Source organism: Solanum verrucosum, unplaced genomic scaffold (genome assembly GCF_900185275.1).
Source record: "Solanum verrucosum unplaced genomic scaffold, falcon-dt-bn FXZP01000177.1, whole genome shotgun sequence".
In the NCBI taxonomy this organism is placed as follows: domain Eukaryota; kingdom Viridiplantae; phylum Streptophyta; class Magnoliopsida; order Solanales; family Solanaceae; genus Solanum; species Solanum verrucosum.
This window is the reverse complement of record NW_026020401.1, coordinates 2495610-2521179: the sequence shown is the minus strand read 5'-3', so window position 1 is coordinate 2521179 and position 25570 is coordinate 2495610. Positions and strand designations below refer to the sequence as shown.

General features: G+C 31.9%; 2 protein-coding genes across 9 annotated transcripts in view; both read left to right on the top strand.

The window, feature by feature from the left end:
- Positions 1–10374, top strand: part of LOC125840058 (uncharacterized) — a 66263-nt gene extending 55889 nt beyond the window's left edge. The window contains exons 1-14 of one of the 8 annotated variants that reach the window (XM_049519045.1): positions 89–253; positions 1142–1279; positions 1457–1538; positions 6202–6278; positions 6795–6895; positions 7358–7466; positions 7870–7986; positions 8074–8159; positions 8297–8363; positions 8718–8796; positions 8926–9017; positions 9133–9276; positions 9390–9461; positions 10247–10374. In XM_049519045.1, the coding sequence (XP_049375002.1) occupies positions 107–253; positions 1142–1279; positions 1457–1538; positions 6202–6278; positions 6795–6895; positions 7358–7466; positions 7870–7986; positions 8074–8159; positions 8297–8363; positions 8718–8796; positions 8926–9017; positions 9133–9276; positions 9390–9425 (1275 nt within the window). In that variant the 5' untranslated portion in view covers positions 89–106 and the 3' untranslated portion in view covers positions 9426–9461; positions 10247–10374. Of the gene's footprint in view, positions 1–88; positions 254–847; positions 949–1141; positions 1280–1456; positions 1539–6201; positions 6279–6794; positions 6896–7357; positions 7467–7869; positions 7987–8073; positions 8160–8296; positions 8364–8717; positions 8797–8925; positions 9018–9132; positions 9277–9389; positions 9467–10055 lie in introns of those variants that run through there. The other 7 variants (XM_049519046.1, XM_049519047.1, XM_049519048.1 and 4 more) reach the window with 7 other exon arrangements.
- An 11418-nt stretch (positions 10375–21792) lies between these two features.
- On the top strand, positions 21793–23438 carry LOC125840061 (aquaporin PIP2-7-like). Its single transcript, XM_049519053.1, has 4 exons — positions 21793–22170; positions 22412–22707; positions 22964–23104; positions 23192–23438. The coding sequence occupies exons 1-4, from the start codon at positions 21876–21878 to the stop codon at positions 23309–23311; spliced, it is 852 nt and encodes a 283-aa protein (XP_049375010.1). The 5' UTR covers positions 21793–21875; the 3' UTR covers positions 23312–23438.
- Positions 23439–25570: the final 2132 nt, after the last annotated feature.

The window sequence follows — 25570 nt, the reverse complement described above, 5'->3', positions numbered from 1 at the left end:
CTTGTCACAAACGCATCAAACAAAGCTTAAACTTCTCTTTTTCTCCATATATATATATATACTTGTCTCATATTGCTTTACAGAGAGTTGAGTTAGGAGCTCAGAAATGGCAGAAAATGAGCCGTTACTAGGGAGCAACAACGGCGGGGAAGAGGTGCTAGCTGAGCGTGAAAGTGAAGCAACTCATAGGAAAACTACGACACCTTCTTCTCGTGTTGTTTCTATCGATGTGTTTCGGGGCATCTGCGTTTTTGTAAGCAAATTTAACTTTTACGATTTTGTTTACTGATGAGATAACAGATTAAGATTCCGCCTAGAATAGCCAGCTTTTAAAAAGAATTTTGCAATTTGAATTTTTGACGAAGCTGTCGATCAGCTAGATGTTGATTCTTTTGTTTGCTTTGAAATGAAATTCAAATTCTGAGCTTCATTTCTCTAGTTCGTTTGAATGTATTGATCTTGACAACTCCGTATGCATGATTTTTTATTTTTTTCATATGCATGTTATGAAGATTGAAGGATTTTTCCTGCTCTCGGGAATATCGGAACCTGGAGTTGGTTTAGTCCACGGCTTCTCTCTGTGTCTTTTTCTGCTTTATAACCTGTCCAGAAACTACGGAATACAGAAAAATGAATTTTTGTTTTCTTTTTCCCTAAACTTGATAGTACAATAGGCCAAAATGGAGAGAAGAAAATAGTAGAGCAATTGAGTAGAAAGCTATCACTTTATTGATGGGACATTTTGATCCCCTTTTGTATCTCGTGCTCCCCTGGTTCTAGAGAAATCTATCTCAAAGCAATCTTTAAAATACAAACCTTGAAACCACATTCACAAAGAAGATATTGCCACCTCTTTTAAGTTTCAGAAACCTTTAGATTGTTCTATTCGTGCTAACAACTACACTTACTTGCATCCGTCCCTGTAGATAACAATTCTCAAACTCCATTGTAATTTGTAAAGATGCTTCTTTAATTAATCAACTCCTTGCTTTAAGGTTTGGATTAATTGCTTTGTTTCTTTAACGATGATTCTGATAACACTCCTTGTACGCAGTTATATTAAGATCGAGTTCTTCTCTTTTCCTTCTCGCTTGTAGGAATTTCACCAAATTTTCATCTTATGATTTTAATTTGCTTTCAGCTTATGATACTTGTGGATTACGCTGGTTCTGTTTTTCCCAGCGTTGCTCACTCTCCATGGAATGGTGTCCGCTTGGCAGACTTTGTAATGCCTTTCTTCCTCTTTGTTGTTGGAGTTTCCCTGGCAATTGTAAATAAGGTATCTATACTTTGATCTTCAGATAAAATCATGGACATAAACCCAATCATTTTGAAAGATATCTATACTATGTGCTGTCAATTTATAATTAAATCGTATTAGTAAGATCATGCCTGTCACCAGGTGGTTGTGTTGCTCTTAGCACTTTCTGAACCTTTTCCTCTTTCAAAACTGCAGATAGTTTTAGACAGAACTGGGGCAACCTTGAAAGTTGTGATTAGGACCTTGAAACTTTTTGTCCTTGGCATTTTCCTTCAAGGTAATTTTGTGTGCTGGCATTTCTCAAATCAATATTACGGCTCACTACTGATGTCAACCCTTAACAATATTCTGCAACTATAAGCCTGTGTATATGTCTTTTGAAATGGATCTTCTATACCCCATACATTGCAACAAACGAGGCTGTTTTAATTTTGTGGTATACTAGATAGGATATTGCTCCAGTTCTTACAAATAAAAGGAAGTTCAATGATGGAATGTGTTTCTTCTTGAGAACTTGCTACATTTAAAAGACCAGCTAGCTCGTCTCTGTCTGGCATTTTAAGCCTTGGTCCATCAGCTTCTGTACAATCTAGGAGCTCTATGTAAAGAAAGCTCTCGATCTCGGCTAGCTTCAGCTAGTTAAATAGACGAGGTAAGTTTAAACGCCTTCCACAATGGACAGCAAACAATATGAAGAAAGAAAGATGCTTAATCAACAAGAATGTAAATTTACAGGTACGTTAAGCTCAATGAGAAGACAATGTTGAGCGTGAAAGTACTGTAGTTTAATTCCCGAGAGGAAAAGCATCAGCAGAAAATAGTTAAAATTGAAGATTTTACTGTACCAAGTAACATAATATACATCTTCTAACATATGTCTTTAGCTAGGATACAAATTGTTGGATTCTGCTTTGGCTTTCCTACTTTGCTCTTGATGACCTTTTCTTCTTATTAGGAAGTAAGACAAACGAAACAAGAATTCAGAGAAACTGATTATTCTAAGAAAGGAAAAGAGAATCAAATTACACAAGTACAGGAGTAAATCAAGATGTACAACATTTAAAAGATCCTAGAAATATTGTAGAATATCTACGAGATTCTAACATTCCCCCTCAAGTTGGTTCATATAAATCAATGTACCAAACTTGTTACAAATGTAGCTAATACGAGGGACTTGGTGAAAATATCTATAAGTTGAACATTTGACTCACGAATTTTGTGATAATGTCTCCCAAGAGTTGTTTTTTATCTAAAACCGAGGGTCTTTTGGAAACAACCCGTGGAGGAAGAAGTAAGGTTTGCATACACTCTACCTTCCCCTACCCATCTTGTGGGATTTCACTTGTTGTTGTTGTCGTTGTTGAAGTGACAATTGATCTCAATGTGTTTAGTTCTCTCATGAAACATCAGACTTGATGCAATACGAAGAGTATCTTGGTTATTGCACACAAGATCCATCTGACTAATTTCTCCAAACTTCAATTCTTTGACCAACTGCTTAATCCAACTAGTTTGCAAGTTGCCACAACCATTGCTTGGTATTCAGCTTCTGCACTTAGATCGAGCAATCACTTTTGTTGTTAATTTTCTAAGATTCCTCCACATTACCTCTTACCAAAACACAATATCTAAACATCGTCTCTAAAAAGGTGATCATGCCCAATCGGCATCTATGTATCCAACAATCTTCTCATGACCTCAATCCTCATAAAGCAATTTTTTGCTATGATTTTATGCATTGAAAAATACGAACAACTGCATCCCAGTGACTATAACATGGAGATTCCATAAACTGATCTACAACACTCGTAGGAAAAGCAATGTTAGGCCAAGTAACTGGAGATAGTTCAACTTACTGATTAGCTACCTATACCTTTCAGGATTACTAGAGATTTTCTTTCGTAGTCATAAGTTTTATACTCAGGTCGATAAGAGTGTCTATGGGCCTATAATTGTCATATTTGTCTATTAAACGAGTCGATATGAGTGTCAATGGGTCTACAACCTGTCATACTTGTCTCCTTATGAACGTCTAGGGCATACTTACACTATGAGATGACAATTCCTAATTTGGATTGCGCTACCTCAATGCCCAGAGAATACCACAACGTGCCTAGGTCCTTCTGGAAATGTTGAAAGAGATGTTGATTCAATTTAATTATACCATTTTCATCATGCCTGTGATGACTATACCATCAACATAAACGATCATATAAAAGCACAAATTATGAGAAGTATGTTGATAGAATACAGAATGATCAGCCTCACTGCGAGTCATACCAATCTTGAATACCATGCTGAACTTACTAAATTGTGCTCGAGGCGACTATTTCAAACCATATAGGACCGACACAACTGGCATACAAGACAACTAGACTCCTCCTGAGCAATATCACGATGGATAAAAGTATTCTTAATGTCTAGCTGATAAAGAGGCCAATGACTAACAACAATTATGGATATACGAAGACAAAAGATTCTATTTTAGCCACTGGAGAGGAAGTATCACTATAATCAAGTCCAAATAAGTATAACTTTTGACAACAAGGCAGGCTTTAAGTCGACCAATTTGACTGCATACAACCACCGACAACGAACAATAGATTTATCTAGAGGTAGAGGAATAAGCTTCCAAGTACCACTAGCATGTCAAGAGTACATCTCTTCGATCATGGCCTATTGCCATTCGGGATGACATAGCGCTTCACCTGTGGACTTAGGGATAGAAATAGAGGACAAAGATCACACGAAGGCGTAATGAAGTGATAATAAACGATGATAGCTCAAACAAGTGTAATGGGGATTGGGATTATGAGTGGATTGGATAGCCTTTTGGAATGCAATCAGTGGACTAGGGAAAGACAAGTCCCTAGTAGGCAAAGGATTCAGTATAAGATGTGAATCATTGTATGTGATGTTGGACGTTGAAGGCGATGATAAATTAAGAGTGGTGGAGTTGTAGAAGGTTGAAAGTTGAACTGGAGTTTTAGGTGATAGAAATGGAGCTATAGGTAAGGGAATTGGAGTTGTAGGTGATGATGAAGGGGAAGATAGTGATTGAATCTCCAAATGATAGAACTACTAACAACCTCAGAAATGTCTAGGCGATCACCTAGATTTGTGAAGAATGGTTGGGTTTCAAAGAAATTAACATTAACAAACATAAGACATTGGTGAACTGCTGAAGATCAGGTGAATAGCATCGCTATCCCCTTTGTGCCCTCTAGTAACCTAGAAATTCACATTTAAGGGCACAAGGAACTAACTTATTGTTTTTGGGGTAAGGTTGTGAACAAACCATGTGCTCTCAGAGACATGAGGTGGAAGAGAAAGAAGACATAATATTATGGATAGTCGAGGATGGCATACAATTAATGAGATAATAGAATATGAAAATTGCATCCCTGAAAAATGCAACAAATTATGATATTGTATGAATAGGGAACGAGCGTCTCAATGAGATGCCTATTCTTCGATCTTGAATAACCATGACCTCAGATCTTCTCCATTAAATTGCAAGAACTCCATTCTTGACCATCGAGTGAAATTTGAGTGGTGAGAACTGAGAATTGTAACTGTTAGGACTCCTTTCTCTCTCCCTTTGTACTCTTTCTTCTTAATGGCCATTCCGGGAAGGACCTCACTCCTGTTCCAATGGGGTTTTATTCCTTCGAGTCTCCCCAGAAGCTGCTAATTGATTCTTCAATTCAAGTACTATTTGATCCAATTTTTTTAGAGATGAAACTTTACCTGCTAAATCTCCAATTTATGTTATTATATTCTGCATCATCTCACGCAAGGGGTTCCACTGGTTGGTTCTCCAATTGCCTTAGTAGTTACCTTCGCTATTGATGCCAAGGATTCAATAGATCTGATACCACTGTTAACAGAATTGCAAGAGCTCAACTTGAAGCTCGAGAATTCTAAGCTAAAACAGGAAACCTACAGAGGAATTCGAGTGAAATGTAATTGAGCCAAATGAGGGAAGAGAAATATAGAAGTAGAGGATTGCAATTGAGACAAATATAAATGTATTCATGATCAATCAATAGAGGATTACTTCTCCAGATAGTTGTACTTGGATCAGATCTAACTTGGCTGAGGCCAACTGCCACTAACAAACTTTCCCGCCCTTAGTGTATTCAAAAAATCCTAACTAACATAACCAACTGAAATGCTTGCATGTCATCCCTAAGGAATTATATCCCTTATCTCCCCTATGTAAATCATGTATCAGTACTCGCCGGAGAAGTGGACTGCCTAGTTGGGAAGTTGGTCAGAAAGCAGTGGAATTTGGATGGGTGATGTCGAGTTGAGGAGGCGAGTTACATAGAAGAATGAACGTCACCAGAAAGTAGCAGGAATCCCTCGCATGCACCGGCACATGGGTTAATCTCGCCGGAAAATCAAACTTCTTCCCGGCATGTGACAACACGTGAATAGTCTGATGATAATGGGTTTTCTGGGGTTGGTTTGCCGAAGGGTTCCAAACACAGTGGTAGTATTGGTTGAGGTTCAATGCCTGCAGATTTTGACTAATTGTTGCAGACTCACTGGAATAATGCACAGTGACAGGAGTTTCTTCTCCGCTGGTAGTTGCACTGAAGATTAAGTTTTACACTGGCTCTGATATCATGTTCGAAAGTAAGACAAATGAAAAGAGAATTGAGAGAACCTCAGCTTAATTATTCTTCAAGCCATTGGGGTTGAAATATCTACGTGTTCATATTCTAAGAAACAGAAAAGAGAATCAAAATACATAATTTCAGGAGTAAATCAAGCTATACTATATTTCGAAGATCCTAGGATATTTACGAGATTCCAACACTACTACACTACTGTTGTCTTCTGATTTTGTTCATAGTATATCATTTTCTTGTATGAGATATCTAAACTTGATGTTGTTGGACAATTGTGATTCCACATTTGTTTCATTTCAGGGGGTTACTTGCATGGCATAACTGGTTTAACCTATGGTGTAGATATTGAAAGAATACGATGGATGGGAATTTTGCAGGTAACTCTGATTTTATTTTTTTTCTTGCTTTTTTGCTACCGTGGTATGAGATGACTAGATTACCTACAAGATAAGTGTCGTTTCAGTTTCAGTAGCATTGCCAGTGGAGATGAGTGTCGTCGCATTGCCTCCAATGACTTCTTTTTCTTTGTAGCTATGTTTCTTATCCTTCCTAAGTGGTTCGTAAGTCTTTCTTAGTTAGACTTCTAAAGACTGCTTTCACTTGTGCCCCTTGTTCCTCTGCTTTAGCCTGTAAGGTATTTCTTTTGTTGTTCTTTTTAGTTTCAGTGAAGTGCTTTGGATTAACTTTCCTATTTAAGCTATTTTTGTGATAGATGCTGATTCTTAGCATCTTAATCTGGTTTCCCTGATTATTATAAGAAGTTCTCATTTTCTTGTTAGAAGGATTACTAGTCATTAGGTCAAAAGATAGGTGCAGATGAAGAACTTATGCATGTAACCTGTTCATTTCTATTACTTATTCAGAATAGTATACATTTCTTTTCATTTATGCAGAGAATAGCTGTTGGATATATTATAGCAGCTTTGTGCGAGATATGGCTTCCATGTCAAGAGATGAAAAGAGTTGCCCTTTTCAGAAATTATATTTGCCAATGGTAAGACAACTACATTCCTGATTTTCAGGTAGATTTTTTTTTTTGATTGTGCAATTGTTTGGAGTACTACATATATCTTCTGTTTCTGCATCATGAAGGTATTACTCGCGTGCCAGATTCTTTTCCTTAGTGGAACCATAAGTGTGTCTTGTTATGCATACTGTGAACTTCATTTAAGAATTATGAAAAAAACAACTTCTCGTAAGTAGGCATTAATCCCCTTTAAATTAGATAAAAATCTAGCTTGTCACTGGTGCAAGTCAAATTCATGACATGTTGGTACAAGGTTTCAACCTAACTACTTGGACTAGGCCTCATTGGTTATTTGGAGAACTAGTGAGTCCAACTGCAATGATATTGGCAGTCTTATTATCGATCTTCTTTTTATATAGTATTGTTTCTTGTCCTCTATGGTTATCTTTGTCTCTAATTTTACCTAACAACATTTTACTTCATTTGTAGGTGTATCATGTTCCTATTGTCTGCTATACATTGTGGGTTGATATATGGCCTGTATGTCCCTGACTGGCAATTCAGTGTGTCGCAGTCAACTGGAAGCACCATTTATGAGGTTAGCAGCTGTTTGCTTTCTATTCCCCTTAACCTGAACTATATTCTACAAAGTAAAACAATGTGACTATGTGAGTGGCTCCAAGTAACACATTAAGAACTCTACAGAAGCTTAAAGATGAATGTGATGAGTCATTACTGCTTTGAGTGATATCAGTACTAATTTTTGTACCTTGGATTTAGCATGTAAAACACTTGCTCAAAGTCAAGAACTTTTGTGATCAATTCTTATCCTATAGAAGCTTATTATCACTTTAATCCAATAGAACCTTAAAAATGACTGGTCCCTTGTTACCGCTTTGTGTATGATCAGTTCTATTCCTAATTGATCGAGTTGGAGAACTTTTTCTATCAGTTATCTTATATTTGTAATATAAGATGGTAAATTTTGTTGCTACTTCCAGGTAAAATGTTCTGTTAGAGGAGACCTTGGACCTGCATGTAATTCTGCTGCTATGATTGATCGCTATATTCTTGGAATAGATCACCTCTATGCAAAACCTGTATATAGAAATATGAAGGTAGTCTTATACTGAACTGCACTGCTGACACTCTTATGTCCAGACCTCACAGTTAGCCACTTCATGACCAATATTAATCTTTCACAGGAATGCAATGGATCCAACAGAGACACAGTTTCTGAGAGTATGCCTTCTTGGTGTCATGCCGCTTTTGATCCTGAAGGCATTGTAAGGTAACAAATCTCTCATTATTCTTCACCTCAAATTCTCTTATGAAATGTACTTATTATTTAGTCATGTCATGTTTCTAATTTTACTTATTCTCTAGTTTGTTGTTTAACAACTTCTGCCGTTGGTTATCTTTTTCCAGTTCACTAACAGCTGCTGCTACATCCATCATTGGCCTCCAGTATGGTCACATACTTGTCCAATTTCAGGTGAGCCATGGGGTATCATTTGCTGACTGATTTACCTCTATTTCTATCCCGAGTCTTGGGAGTGTTGGGAAAAGATTTTTTCAGGAGAAGTCGAAGGAATGCTTCAGGTCTCAAGCAATCCAACAGTTTTCTATTTTGATTTGGTCCCAATTAGACGGCTTCATCATTGTTATGTATTGAACTGCATAAGTGGTGGTTTCCCGAAAAGAGTTTTCCTATATGTCTAATATTTCCATAAAAGTATATTTGCATCGTGGTACTGGCATACAACTTTAGCATAAATAGATTTGCCTTAGTGCCAGATTATTACAATACTGCATATAATTGATGGATGTAATTTATATGACTGTTCAGGATCATAAAGGACGGTTATACAATTGGTCAATCCTCTCACTTTCACTTCTTGCAGTTGGTTTATTCCTTGATTTCGTAGGTACGTCTTTTTTTACTTTTGGTATCAATGCATAATCAACTGGAGTAACTAACAAATTTTCAATTTGATTCAAAACAAAAATGCTTCTAGCCACCGTGAAATGTGACATTTGTGTTCTTTTCCTTTCAGGCATGCCATTAAACAAATCATTGTACACGATAAGTTATATGCTGGTAACCTCAGGTGCTGCTGGAATCACATTCTGTTTGTTATATCTATTGGTTAGTTTTAAAATACAAACCCTCTTGCGTGTCTCTTTTGTTTAATATAATCATCACTTGTCGCTTTCACTCTGATTTAAAAAGTTGATAGTCCTGCGAATCTTATGAACTTTAGGTGGATATTTATGGTTGGAGGCGCTTGATGTTCGTTTTAGAGTGGATGGGAAAGCATTCTCTTAGTATCTTTATTCTCATAACATCAAATATAGCTGTGATTTTTATTCAAGGATTTTATTGGAGAGATCCTCAAAATAACATTGTAAGTATTGATCTAGTTCACCAATTATCAAAGAGAACATTTATTGCCTCATTGAATTGATATTTGTTAGAAGAATAACATCACGTTGCTTTTTGTTGAATTCTCTTGAACAGGTCCGTTGGATTGTGACACGATTCGTACAGAAATGATTTCCCAGGTCCATTAGCTCCTCACGGCTCACACAAGTAAGGTCGTTATCCTTATTTAGTTGGGTCCATTGAAGGAAATAACTGCTTTGAATAAAGTACAATTGACATACAAGACATGTCTATTCTCTATCCAGGGCCTTGGATAAGATACAAAAGATTAGACTTACTATTCCAAAACACAATGGCGGAGCCAGAATTTCATTAATAATTTTAACAATTAGGAAGAAGTCGATGGGGTTCAACAACTACTATAAATACATAAATAATAATTTAAACCATGTATAAATAGTGTAACTCTCCACTGAACCCTTACTAGCTCTGCCCTGCCAAAACAATCAGATTCAACCAGCTTCAAGATTTTCTTAGATGAATGAAGAGATTTTAGATTGCTTATCACTCAGTATCAGTACTATCTAATAAACCACTTTTTATTGACAGAATTTAAATGTAGAGCTTATATGATCACACTCACGAATTCAGTTGTAAATTCATCCTAATTTGATAGTAAGACTTATCACTACACTAGATATGTAGACTTATCACTTGTGAGATTACACTGGATATGTTGTTGTATGATAGTAAAGACTTATCAAACTTGCTAAGACGCGCTTTGTGCCTCTTGATAAATAGATTTCTTTCTCTTTACTGTCAACAAGTGCAAGATGCAGAACTTGTCTCAGTAGAAAAAAATGCAGTATCTCATCTACGTGTACTAGTGAGCCATTTATGAATGCTAACAGTCATGGTTGTTGAGGTGATTCAACTTGTGCATAAAAAGGATGATGAATGAAAATAACCTATCATACTCTGCTGCTCTGTAGAGATGAAGCAGTACCACAGCAAGGAGTCTATAAATGTACACAGTGACAGATATTTTCTTGTGTAAGTATCTATGATGATCAGTACCTCAAATGTTTAAATCTATAAGTGATTCTTAAATAGCATCTGCTTTTAGGTGACATTGTTTTGTAGTAATTTGTAGTCTTGATTCTACTTTCAGTTTTAAGTTCTCAAAAAAAAAAAAGATTTTGGGGTCATAGGCGAAGATTGTCCCAGAAGTCCAAAACAAAATATGTAGACAAACTCTTTACATTTATGATGTGTACAATGCGATTAGAATTCTTGAAACTTTTATCTTGTGTTATCATTATGCCAAAAGTTATAGCTGATAGCAAAGATGCAACTTTATTTCTTAACTAAGTACTCGTTTGGATCGACTTATTTTAGGTGTTTTTAAGTTAAAATAATTTTTAAATAGTTTTGAAGTGTTTGAATAAAGTTAAAAAGTGTTTATAAGCTCTTGTTTTAAAGGTCAAATAACAAAAATAAGTCAAATGTTGCATCACCAACTTATAACTTTTGGCTTATAAATCATAAGTCAAAAGCTAAAAGCCAAAAGTCAATCCAAATAGTAAGTCACCAAGCAAGTATTTTGTTCGATCATTACTCTGACCATGACATGTCTAGTAAGTAGTTTCTTAAGAATGTCATAAATTATAAGTTTTCTTTGTGTTGTTACTCTCTCTAGAAAGCTTTCATCTTTTTGTTATTTTGATGACTGAAAATTGTGTTTACACCTGAATAATCCCTCTTATCTTGTACTCCTAGTAAATTGTAAGTGATATTGTGAATCACACGAGTGGTAAAACTTAAATAGTAGTACAACCTTGTCAGTCCAAGTTCTGAAAGGTCTAGTCTACTCTTTTGCTAGGCCATGTCTGTCATTAATACATTTGGACAAAAACAGATGGGATCTCATTTACTTATCTTTTCATTTTCTATTTCTATGTGCATGGAAAACCATTAAGATACTCATTTTAATCGTGCAATCTTATCCTGAAACAACTGATGTATTCCCATGTGAAATTGCATACAAAATCAATTTATTTAAAATTTGCAGATGTTAGCACCCTTTAGTCTACCAACAATCTTACACATGAAAGATTTTAAAAAGAAATTAGATTACTTTAACTTATCAGGTTTTTTTTTTCTGTGTAGTAGTTATTTGCAGTAAGGAGGGTTCACTTTCTCATTTCAGTTGTAGTAGGAAGTTATTTTTTTGTTTCAGAAGGGTGATTAATTCATCCTTGTTGTATTTAGTGTTATTTGAATGTAATGGAAATATACGTAGAAAATATCTAATTTTTGAGTACTTTAATTCAAGAGATGGCAGGAAGGAACCAACATTATAAGTCGAAAAAAGAAAATCTCTTTACAAACTCCTAATCCAATATACATTAACTCGAATTTTGACTTGCAACGTTCAATGACTAGATTCATTATAGGGGACGTTAACATTAGATCTCTACGTAACAATCATTTTTTTATAATAGCATTTCATTTTAATGACCTAAGATTTTTCTGAAACTTTCATATTATATCATATTGTATGTTTCTTATAACAATATCTTATTATAGTAATTAAAAATATCCGATCAAACGAAGTTATTATAAAAAAGTTTGAGAAAGTTAGGACTCAGGGGCACATTGTCAAAGTCACCAACTATACAAGCTAGAAATTGTTAAAATTAATTTAACTCCACTCCTGTATATTTCAACAGCAAGAAATGTGAGACTTCAAAAATATGTCAAGAATAATTGATCAATCTAATTATATTCATCCTACTTGAGATTTTTATAATCCATTTGTCCAACAATAGTTGTCCACTATTAATTTTGCATATTCTTTAAGAAACAATAAATAATACGAGTAATATTACTATATTGTCTTTTGACTTTATTAAATTTAATGCTTTGAAAAATGTGTTAGATGAAAATAATATTTAATATCAAGGGTAAAATAGACACAAAAGGTAACTTATCTCTTAATTTTTTAAATTAGACAAGTATTGTCGGATATCAATTTTTAATATAGTCGACAACTATTATTGGACGGAGGAAATATTCTCTAGTAGGATGATTATTTCAAATTTTTGAAAAAGAAAAAAAACAATGTGCATGATTGAGGGAGTTGATTTGGGTGAATTTCATCATGTGTTTCCTTGAATAGGAGGATACATTGTATTATTTCATTTATTTTTTATATCTATAAGTCACGTCTCTTCCCATTACACGGAATGGAATAGTATGTTATAATGTATTATACATTAAAAAAACAGTATCTTCAATACAAAAGGAGTCAATTACATCTCATCAAGATATATATCCAACATGCCAGACAAATATATATTTATTTATTTATTATAAGCGGCCAAATATACAACTCTCCCTTGTTTAATACGTTGAGTTGTTGGTTACACCAGAGAGAATTATTTTTTAAATTTTTTTTGGGATTTCATGCTTCATATCTTTGCATGAACCTCAATGAGTGCATTTTTGGCGGTGTGTATTATTGAGGGTTTTAAATTTGTTTTTTTTCATGTTCTTTTGCATTATTATTTTCCATATAAATACAATATTACACGTAGAATCCAGGCAAGTGGACAGAAACGTGGTCCATCACTATTCAAGAATCATAATGCCAGGTACACAGATACTATTTACATATGCATAGGACAACATACGTCAAATTACAAGCAAACTAGAACTATAGTATAAAATAACACAAAAAGAAAAAGACAAGTCATTCCATTTTCTTGCAAGGGAAATGGTTGATGCCCTTTTGGCCTATTATATATGGTAAATTGGTTCATTAGTGGAGGTCCGATTATGGATAGTAGCTTTTGTCCAAATTCTATATTTATATTATAAAATTAACTAAAATGTTTATGAATATTTGATTGTGAATTCAGTTACTACTGTAGAATTAAGTTAAGATCGCAATAGAAATTCATAAATTTTAAATTCTAAATCCACTTTTAAAATTGTAGATTTACCAGCTTTACCATAGTGATTCTCGTGTAGGAGCGAAGCTACCCTATACTCGCTTGACACCCCTTCGCTGAAAGTCCAGCACAATGATTAAGGGGTTGCCAAAATTTCCTAAGGTTATGAGTTAGTTTCATCCCTACTAGCAAAGTTAATAGTAGTAGAGTAATACTTTTTGATTGCTACCATTGTTTTTTATTTTTAAACAACTAAAATGACACATACTTTATCATTATTATTATGTATCTTGTCAAGTTAAAATGTAACTATATTTTGCTTCAACTAATAAAATTTATTTTGTATATTTTTTTCATGTGTTTATTGTTTATATTTTGGTACCCCATGATGCAAATCTTGACTCGTAAAACTGTTGTGTCTCAAGTTTGAATTTTAGTGACTTCTCACAGTGTTGCCATAACGTTCAATCTCTCCCAAATATCCTGCTATTATGGTGAATAAAATGATAATATTGCTAGAAATCTAACAATTTCACTTTCTTATTATTCATGTTTTTATTTTCTTTTTTTTTGGTAACATTAATGGATGTCGATGTCAACAGTTTAACACATATTTATTATACTGAAAAGGGAATTAGAGACAAATTAAACGAGTCATATTTATGAGGATATCAATTTAAAGCTAATTCACTAACATATTTTATTAGGAAGTAGGAACACACATTTAAATCTAGGCTATCGTAGTCTAATTTAGTTCAGAAAAATTTATCAAAATAATACTCCATCAGTCACAGAGTTGGAACTTTTGTTACAGTTCGTCCAAATTCAATAATTTGATCCAAATTTTATGTTTATTTTTAAATATTTATTAAATATGTATAAATTAATAATTTCAAATCTAGTTAATAGAGGAATTTAAATCTCAAATCTATAAACTTTATACTCTGATTTGATGTGCTTGTGTATCACATTTTTAAAATATTATCTTAAAGAACTGATATCCAAATTTATCTTAAATTTACCAAACGTCTTAAAAAGGTGATTTTTTTAAAAAACAATTATTTGGAAAAGGTCAAAATGAATTCTAAATATTCTTTGTCAAGCTTAGGATTAAACACAATTTCAACTTCAACTCAAAAAATTTCAAAAAAAGTAAAAATTATTTAATTTTTCATGGCCAAGTGCCCTCTTTAAAGTATGTAAAATTTTACCGATATAACCTTCCTGAGGGAATGGCATTGTCACTAGAGTTATAAAGTTTCTGATTACTTTTTTTGTAATTTTGTTAAGTTTAGAAAAAGAGTAGTCCGAATCTAACTAAAGGATGCTACGTATTAGATTATTAAGAGTGTGAATGGTAGGTACATATCAAATTATATGTCAAATTTGGATTTTCTGATATTGGGATTATAATATTGTGACATCTGATGCATATTACAAATTTTTTTGGTACTTGATATATTATCCGATATCGGTAAAAAAAATTGTATTGAAATACCGAATATTGTATTGATTTTTACTGACATTTTGGTGTACTTTATTTTGATTGAAATATATTTTTTTGTGTCACTGATTAATGAATGAATATTTGTATAAACATAAAGTATTAGTACTATATACCCTCTATGTCCAATAATAGTTGTTTACTACTCCCTCTGTCGATAATTACTTGTCCACTTTTAAATTGACATACATATTAAAAAAATAATTATTGACATAGTGAGTTTACTATTTTACTCCTATTGATTACGAAGTGGATGAATTAAAAACTTAAGATTTTCAATAAATTTTACCTTTTTTCAAAGTAATTAATTGAGGGTATAATAAGAAAAAAATTGTCATTCTTGATTTGTCAAAATGGACAAGTAATTAGGGACAACTAAAAAGAATAAGTGGACAAGTAATTAGGAACATAGAGTATTGATTTGGCACACGCTTTAAGAAACAATAAATAATAAAGAGTTATGTTATTACATTACCCTTTGAATATATTTAATTTATTATAGATGCTTTGAGAAATGTACTCCATCCGCCTAATAATAGTTGTCCACTATATTATTTGGGGATGTTCAACAATACTTGTGCACTTTATGAAATCAATGGATAATTTCACTCTTAGTCCCTAATTTACCATTATCAATAATTATAGTAATTTCTTTATTACATTTTTCAAGACATTGTATTTATAAATTATAAGTAGTAGTTTCTTAAGTGGTGTGTCAAGGCAATAGTGGATAAATATTATTGGACATAGTGAGTATTAGATATTGAATAGTATAGACACAAGATGATAAATTATCTCTTGATTTTACAAATTGAACAACTATTATTTGACAACTATTTTTAATATAATAGACAAATAAAAATGAATGAAAAAACAATTAACATATCTCATAAAATATGAAATCATAATTCTCTATTATATAAATCTATTTATCATATTATAAAATACTAAATCATATCAAAATAATTTAATAATTATTAATATAATATGATATTTTCACAAATTAAAATTATCGAATCGAAATTTTTAATACCATAACATATCCGCCCTCTAAATTGGATAGTGTAATAAAGATGGGATCCAAACAGCATGTGATGTCGGATCGCTTTCTGTAAGAAGGCGAATTAGGTGGATTTGCCGTCACTTCCCTCACGGCCACAAATTCACTGCATTCAATATATCGACCAATTAAAAAATTTCTTTCTATTTTTCCAACGGCTAAAAGAACCCTCTCGAAATGTTTCGTTATTTCAATTTATATGATATAGTTTAATTAAATATAAACTAAAAAATGTGATTGTATAGTCTAAAATAAATATTTAATAAATTAAATAATTACTAAATTTATCATAGATTGGAATGATGGGTGCACTATTAGATATAAATTTGATTAATTTGGCATTTACATTCTTAGCACTGAATCGTTAAATTTTAAAAATTATAGGTCCAACATAGATAATACTACTAGTTTTAAATTTTGATATACACATTTGATTTAATTATATGAAAATTTTACCGTGCTAATTTATCTTAGAAATTTCCAATGTTACACACTTGAAAATTTCGAAAGATTAAAGCAAAAAAAGAAAAGAAAAATTGAGTGAAATGTCAAAAGTGTTACCGATAATCACTTGGAGGGGTGCTACTAACAAAAATAAGATAGATATAAGATTTAAATTTATATCTTTGATTAGAGAAGTGCACTCAATCATTATGGTATTATTATATGTTATTTTTAATGTGGATTCACGCCTTTCTATTTAAATATTTTTTTTAAAATATAACAGTAATATATATAATTTAGATGAAAAGGCATGAATTCACGTGAACCAACTGAACCCCTCTAAATAAGCCGATTACGTGTCGCTGTCTTTATTTGGTTCTGTGAAACAACTCCCTGGATACGTCTACCAGAATCTTGTATTTGGCTCCACCAAATTCAATTTTTTTATTTTTTTTTAGGATATAAGCCAATTACTTTTCTAGAAATTTCTGCTACTCATAAAATGGCACTATTTTTGCGTGATTTTATTTGGTTATAATTCTTGAATTATAATCTCAAATAACCAAAAGACCCCTTATGATAATATTATGATATATTTAAAATCAAAAATTTTGAAAGTTTAATTTTATAGCCTATAGGTAGAGTACAAATATGGTATTAATTAATGCAATGTTCAAAATCACGGGTAAGAGACCTGACGGATTTGGTACAACGGTATGAAAATTGTAATAATGAATGGTCCATTCTTACTCTAAAAATTAAATTCTCAGCTAAAAGACAACATATCAATGAGACAATAATCTTTTATATATTACTCTAAAAGAAACTAACTATAAATTGTGTTTTATCATGAAAATGAGCAAGTTAATAATAATTTTACTTTTACCATGATATATTAAACTTCACAATCCTATATAATTTGGAAATCACAAATTAAGATGGAAAACTGGTAGGTAATCAATCCTCTCTTCTTCTTTTTTAGTAGTTTTAAGTAGTACTTACAAGTATCTTTTTTTTTTTCAATTTTAACATAATTTTGTTTGCTTTTGCTTATTGAACTCTTTTGTTGTTTTGTTTCTGGTCTATTCTGTTTTTATTATATTAGCTTTTTTGAGCTGAGAATCTATCAAAAATAATATATATCTAACGAAAATAATAATAATAATAATATTTGTATATATCTTATATTTTTTCAATTTTTCGTGTAAAATTATACTAAATATGTTATTATTTATAGTTGTATGTAAAGTTCACAACCCTCAAATCAAATTGAAGAGACATAAAATATTGCAAAAATTGTTCAAAAAAACAAATAGCGTCCTCATTTGCAACGTTTGGCAAAAGGGATAAAAGTTTGGTGAGAAAGATAAAAAAGTAGTGAGGAGTTTGTGGGGTTAGCTAAAACTATTGCCAGCTGTGTTTCACATGCTTCTTTTTGATAAGTCTATTACATAATGGGCCTATTTTTTATTAGTATATTGTTTTAAAAAAAGAAGTATCAATATCGTATAATTTGTGGAACATGCGGAGGACACAAATTATGATAGATAAAAATACATTTACTTAATATATATTCATACTAATAGTTATAGTATTCTCGCATAGTTTTTTATTCTTTTATTTTTATTATTCGATTATCATATTATTTTCTCTCTCTATATATATAATATTGTTAGTATTACTTCTTTTTTGAGTTGCTTTGGGTTGTGTTTTCTTGAACCGAGGATGTAATTAAAAATAATTTCTCTATCTTTGAGGTAAAGTAATATTTGTGTACACTTTATCCTCTTCCGTTCAGGCTCCTCTTTATGGAACATATAGGGTAATGCTAAATGGTCAGAAAATTTGGTCAAAAATTTAAAAAGTCTATAATATCCTTTTTATTTCAAAATAAATTGATTTTTTTTCCATTTAGTGTTGTTCTTGAGCCAAGGGTGTTATCAAAAACAATTTATATATCTTTGAAGTAAGATAACATTTGCGTACACTTTACCCTCCTAAACTCAGACTCCACTTTACGCTCTTCAATAGGTTAGATCAATATCTCCAACTTAACTTTTACAAAAATGAAAGGAAGGACAAAAAGAAAAAAGGAAAGTTGTGAATTTGCAGCTTCTAAAGAATGTGTAACGGTACTGTACTGTTTTTAACCCTAATAGTAAATAACAACATATCCAACCAAACTAATGAACAAAATTCAGTTTCGAGCCACACGATAAACTATTTGTTTTCACATTCCAATAAGTTATTTTTTTCTTTTTTACCACAAGTTGACTGACTGAATTTGTCATTACTTAGTTAATTGTGCATCTTAATATATTAAGACACCTAAGATTATCATAAAAAAAATAATAATGAGTTCCTATATGATCCACAAGGATGTAATGAGTCATTTCAATTATAATAATGATGATTGATCAAAATACTACAGCCAATAACAATAAGAATAAATTAAATGGTTTCCTTTTTAAGCATCTACATTCAAATAAATATATTCCTTATGCTACACAATTAATTAATTCCAGATAAGGACAGCAAATTTGTTTTGTCTATCCAAGTTTGTACAACTATAATAATATAATAAAAAGAACACCATTTAATTAAAATTAAAATTACTTTAGAAAAGGTAAAGGGATGGGCAAAAATGATTTTCATACAAAAACATCCTGATCCCACTACCACCTTCACGTAATTTTCAGCTTTACTTTACACTTTCCTTAACTAGGAGGCAACTATCGTTCATTTTTATAGATTATATATAAAGACTGTGTTACTTTTGAGATTTACGGTCGAGAATTAAAATAGGAGATTAGTGTAGATATATTTGAATCTTGTTGGAGTTTTTGAGGGAGAGGAAGGACTACCGTCCTCTCCTATTTTTCTTATTGGTAGAATTATTTAGAAATTACATTTTTTTTTTTTTTTTTCAATGTTGAGGGCATTTTTAAATCAATAGGTGGAAGGAGGGCATTTTTGAACTATTTCTAATAGGTTAAGGGCATTTTTGACCCTTCATTTTGTTTTGTATATTTGTTATTGTGTTGTCATATTTTTTAATAATATTGTTTGGCAAACTTTTTTTTCGAGTCAATGTTTATCGAAACGAAAATAACATCTCTATCCTATAGAGATGGATATAAATTGAGTAAGTCCTATCTCGTCAAACCTTATAATTGTAGGATTACAGTGAATATATTATTATTATAATAAAAAATTGTTTAAATTAATTTATTTTCTAATTTAGAAAGAATTTATTCTATTTGAAATAAAAGGGAGTAACTCTTTTACTTTATATGAACATGAAGAACTCTTACCAACAACTTAAAAATGTTTTACTTTTACGTTAATGTTTTGATATTGGAAGAGTCAATTTTTCCATGAATTTCTTGATTTTGGATTAGCCATTTAGACTAAATATTAAGGAGCAAATCCTTACAAGTCAAATTATGAATTATTTGGTTCTAAATTTTGTAGATTAGACTCCATATCTTCTTTTGCTTTAAGGAAATTTTTGGCAGTAGATGTTAATTAGTTTGTTTAAAATTAATTTGGGAGTTTTATAACATGTATTTTAAAAATACTTATACCTGAGTAAAACTATCAAGATATTTAAAAATTTATTGTCTCAATTAATTCGAATTAAAGTTGCAGAAAGTCTATTACGTGAGATTCTAATGATTCTTACTAGAGGTTTGAAGAAATTTTTAATTTTTAAAACACGACTCAAAACTTTTAGTTAAAAATGAAGGAAATTTTTCATTTCATTACGGTGTTTGGTACCTGGTTTGATTTGAAATTAAAAGGTCATTTGATAGAGTGCATTAGAAAAATAATAATGTATATTTAGTGTAGTGAATTGCTAGTGTTTTATTTGGTATACTTCTTCAACTTATTTGTTCATATTATTTAGTATTAAGCTATGTATAATTAGTAATTCAAGGTATTGGTCATGCAAGGAGTTTCTAATATATGCATAATGCATTAATGTGATTAGAAACACAATTGTCATTCAAAACCTTCTCAAACATTTTTTCTATAGTAGTTGTAGAGGATAACAAAAAAAATTATACAATACATATTATCTTTAATACATCAAATCAAATACTACACAAATAATAATTTTGATATAACTAATGCAAGTAATCAACACTACTAATGCAAACAAACTAAAACTAATATTAACATTATCAAATCAATGCATTATATTTAACACAATTTTCATACGTCCTATCAAAACAACACTAAAATTTCAATAAAGAATAAAAGATATATAACACATATTTATATTGAAAAAAAAAAGAAAAAGATATGTAACCGTTAGAGAGGTGGGGGTGGACAGGAAAAGAGTACTAGGGATTGGGGTGGTTTTTTTAAGGGTGAAGACAAAAGTGCCCACAAACAACTCAGTAGTGAGTACTGAGTAGAGATCAACAGATGATTAGCCTCACATGGCCTTGCTGTCTCTCTTTCTCCCACCCACCCCCAACTACCCCCTACCTCCTCTAAATTGGTGCTAACATTTACCATCCGTTTCAATTTATGTGACACTTTTTGAATTTCGAGATTCAAACAAATTTATATTTGATTATGAAACTTTCATACATAAATTGTTAATTATTGTGACTTATAGTACTTTTTACGTAGTTTATAAATATATAAATTTATTTAAAAAAATTTAAAAATTCCATGTGTAAATTGTTGATCAAACTTAAATTGTTTGACTCTCAAGAAACAAAAAATATCACATAAATTAAGATTAAAGAAATATACTTTTGAATTCTTATAGGGTATAGTTACAAGTTAAGAATAAACTTGTGGTCTATTTGTATATATATGATTGATATATAAAGATAAAAGAAGTAAAGAACACTCTAGCATAACAACAATAATTAAAAATCATTAGACACATAACAGCATGAGTTAAAGATCAATGAAGTAGGTCAAAAGTAGGATGTCAAGTAAGACGAGTTTGAATTGAATTCAAGAGAATTAAAATAAATTAAACTAATAAATATATGGGTTATTAAGGAGTATTTTCTTAAATTTAAACATATCAAAATTTGATGAGTTAATTTAATAAATAAACTGATGAATGAAATGCCTATTCATATTACGGCTGAAAAGAATGATTAATTTTTCTGCATGTTTTTTCTTATAGTTTATGTAATTACTTAATATTTTTCCTTTGATATGATTGAATATATCTAATAAAAAATATTTTAACAAAAAATTTCATAAGTTAAATTGAACTGCATTTAAGCCCTACACCACCTATATAATAGTGTACACATATAAAATCATTCTAATACAATGAATTTTACTTAGTATTGTTAATTAAATTTAACAAACTTGTTAATTAAGCATTAGATTAATAAAATAAAAAATATGTCAGTTAAAGGAAACTCAAATGAAGACAACAATTAGCTAGAAACAACTAGAATTTGCATTAAATAACCATTATTATTATATTATGATTTGCTTAATTATGATTATCTTGTTGACAGGAATATTTCGTTGTTTACTCAGTTAAATTTCCTTAAATACCCTTTCCTTATCCCCTTAAAAGCTAGCACAAATTCATCATCTTCCTCACTCACTCAAAAACCAAAAACTCAAAAAAGCTCTGTTTCTTTCACTGCCAAACTTCTAAAAAAAAAATGTCGAAGGACGTAATTGAAGAAGGACAAGCTCATCATCATGGAAAGGACTATGTTGACCCTCCTCCAGCTCCTCTTCTTGACATGGCTGAGCTTACCAAATGGTCTTTTTACAGAGCTGTTATAGCTGAATTCATCGCCACCCTTCTCTTCCTTTATGTCACCGTTGCTACTGTTATCGGCCACAAGAAACTCAACGCTCTCGACCAATGTGATGGTGTTGGGATTCTTGGAATTGCGTGGGCTTTTGGTGGCATGATCTTCGTTCTTGTTTACTGTACTGCTGGAATTTCTGGTAAAACTACAACTTTCGAATTTTGATTTGAGCTAACTTTGTATTTTGAGTTCATGGGTCCAACTGAGTCTGATGTTTTTGGCATGAATCATTAATATGTGTCTAAAATCACTAAAATTTCAAGAAATGTTTAATTTTGAATCCATAATTTCAGAAATAGTTATGGGTTCTAGATCTCTGTCCTCTTTGTAAAGTAGAGAGAAAAAGAAGTAACGGAACTACTTTTTTGTTGTTGTTGAAGGTGGTCATATTAACCCGGCGGTGACATTTGGGTTGTTCTTGGCAAGGAAAGTGTCATTGATAAGAGCAGTTGCTTACATAATTGCACAGTCACTTGGTGCTATTTGTGGTGTTGGTTTCGTTAAGTTGTTCATGAAGCATTACTACAACACAGAAGGTGGTGGTGCTAACTTTGTGCAACCTGGTTACAACAAAGGAACTGCTGTGGGTGCTGAAATTATTGGAACTTTTGTGCTTGTTTACACCGTCTTCTCTGCTACTGACCCAAAAAGAAGCGCTCGCGATTCCCATGTCCCTGTAAGTAGCTACCCTCTCACAAGACAAAACTTGAATTTTAAAAGTTTCAAATTCATATATAGACAACAAATATAAATCTGAATATATGTTGTTGAATAGTAGTAACTTCCCTGTTTGCTCTGTTTTTTGGGTCTTGTAGTTCTGAAATAGACGACAAATAAATACTGTTGTTCACTAAAGTATAGTGGTGCAGTGGTATGCTCTGTTTTTTGTTCTTTTCAATACTAACTCAAAAGTATTTAATTTGAACATGAAGGTTTTGGCTCCTCTTCCAATTGGATTTGCTGTTTTCATGGTTCATTTGGCTACCATCCCCATTACTGGAACTGGTATTAACCCAGCTAGGAGCTTTGGAGCTGCAGTTATTTACGGCGACGAAAAAATCTGGGATGACCAAGTATGTTTTTACTAATTTACGACAGATTTAATGTTATTAACATCGACGACACTATATAACAATTATTACTCGTATAAATTGTTGCAGTGGATATTCTGGGTTGGACCAATGGTGGGAGCAATGGCAGCAGCAATATACCATCAGTTTATATTGAGAGCTGGAGCTGTTAAAGCTTTGGGATCTTTCCGCAGCAACCAAACCAACTAAGCAAGTGTTGTTATCAACCAGGCAGAGAAGAAGAGAAATTTCATTCACAAGTTCAAATTTTTCTTGTTTAATTGTTTGATTTTGTGTATGAAGATTAATTAATTAATTAATGTATGAACCTTTTTTTTATTTTATTTTGTTCGTTTGGTACAGTTTCATCTTTAATGTTAGTTTTTGGATGTGTATTTATTTGGTATGAGAGCAGTAGAGAGGTCTTTTGTCTTTTCTCTTTCAAATTCTTCTCTCCTGTGAAATTGAAACCCCCCCAAATAAATTTCACCTTATCGGATACTAGTATAACTGTGTATAAGTACCTTGTCCACTAAAACTTCCATGAAAACCTCAATAGAGCAAATAATGTAAGAGCATGTATATCTAGTAAACACTAAGGGGTGGATGAAACAAGTTATCCCAGGATTAATTATTTTGAGATTAGTTATTTTGAAATAACTTATTTCATCATGTATATGAGATACTTATCCCATCACTATGATATAAATGATGAGATAAGTTATTCCAAATATGGCAACCAAACAAGACTTCAAAATTTAATCCTAGGACTATTTTATAATTTCATGACTATAAATGTTTTTATCCCTCACACCAAACGAGCCATAATTATATTAATATTAGGATGGAGCCAATTTATAATTAGGGGTTCATCTAAATTTTAAACTGCTTAAGTTAAATTTTTTGATTCCGTCACTAATATACTGTATTTTCTATCGAACATTTTCGCAAAATTGTATTATAGGTAAACTTTTTTTTTTTTGGGTGGGAATTGAATGGTGGACACCCACTTAATGGAATCATTTAAAGAGCTTCTTTCAACCCCTTTAGATACTCAAAATTTTTATTGATATTTGAGACCATTTTCCACATGATGGTGCCACGTGTCTCCTAAAGAAAACAAAGATGCTCTTCTATGCATATGGGTCTCTCTTTGGTTGAGTCTGTAAAATTATTGCAGGGTTGGCATGACAAGTGCCTGCATCAACTCTTTTTGACTTGAAGACAAACAATACGACTAAATCAAGAAAAAGCAACCAACGGTAATGAAAAGGTTAAAAATCATACTCCTTCTCTTCTCTTTGAATTTCCACGCTTCAACAAATAAACTCACACTATCAATTTTATATGAATTAGTTTGACTTGTCGTCTTTTTATAATAAATCTTAATTGGCAACGCTTAGATGGAGGAATTAATTTCATATGACTTATCACATCATTAAAAATTAGGGTTGTTAACGCTTAAGAGTATTTGTAGACGATTTCTATAACGACATGAATATTTTTAATTTCAAAATGTAACGGAGAGTATAAGTAATTTATTTTGCATAATTCAAGGATAATTTTGACTCTTTTCCCTATAATAAAAATAACCAATAAAAGTAAGAAAAATATTTTTGAAATAAAATGAACGGATAGAGTAGTAAAGAAAGAAGAAAAAAGAGAGATGGGAGTATTTATTTTATTTATAGAGAGACCAAAAAAGGCACACTTGTCATGTGAAGTGGGGAGGGTGCTAGAATCGAGAAGTGCCTTTACTGTGGATTCACATGGAAGGACCAAAAACCTAAACAATTGTAGGTCCCCATTATCTTTTTCTAACTCAGCATAAAGCCATTTGCTTTATTTTGTATCATCAAAACAGAATTGGCAGTACCACAGCAAGTTAGTTTACTAGTGATAACTTTTCTCCTTTTTCATTTTGGATAATTTAAGACTTGAGTCACACCACAACAATATAATAGTGTAATCCTACCGATAGGATTTGAAAAAGGTAGAGTATATGCAGATCATACCACTATTTTGAAAGGGTTTAGAAATTAAAAACGTTGATTCAAATTTGGATATTATAATAAAATGGTACCATATGTCAGTCATTTAATAGTTTTGCAAGAAAGTGAAAATAAAAAGTGTTCTATGCCCCCATGGTGTGGCACAGAGATCATGGTTAGTTTCACTCAATTTGCAGATGTTGAACGTAATGCTTTGTAGATGATTCAACACTCAAACTAGTCCATTTCTCCAGTCCCTGCCTACAAGAACTACATAGACATCTTAGTCATGGGTGAACCTCTTATTAACTATTGTCAAGAAAAGGATTTTGCAATAGGTTGGAAAACCCGTTGACACCAGCACCCTACAAGGCAATAGCTTCAGTAATAGCAAAACTCAAAAATGCATAACCAAAGCCCAGAAATGATTTAACCCAACATATACGAGGTAGAGCTATCAAAATGGGCTTTGATCCGC

Excerpts from the sequence above, each read along its gene's own strand:
- LOC125840061 (XM_049519053.1), top strand. The coding sequence starts at position 21,876 with ATGTCGAAGGACGTAATTGAAGAAGGACAAGCTCATCATCATGGAAAG. Across the intron at positions 22,708-22,963 it reads CTCGCGATTCCCATGTCCCT|GTTTTGGCTCCTCTTCCAAT; the intron begins GTAAGTAGCTAC and ends TTGAACATGAAG. Across the intron at positions 23,105-23,191 it reads AAAAAATCTGGGATGACCAA|TGGATATTCTGGGTTGGACC; the intron begins GTATGTTTTTAC and ends AAATTGTTGCAG.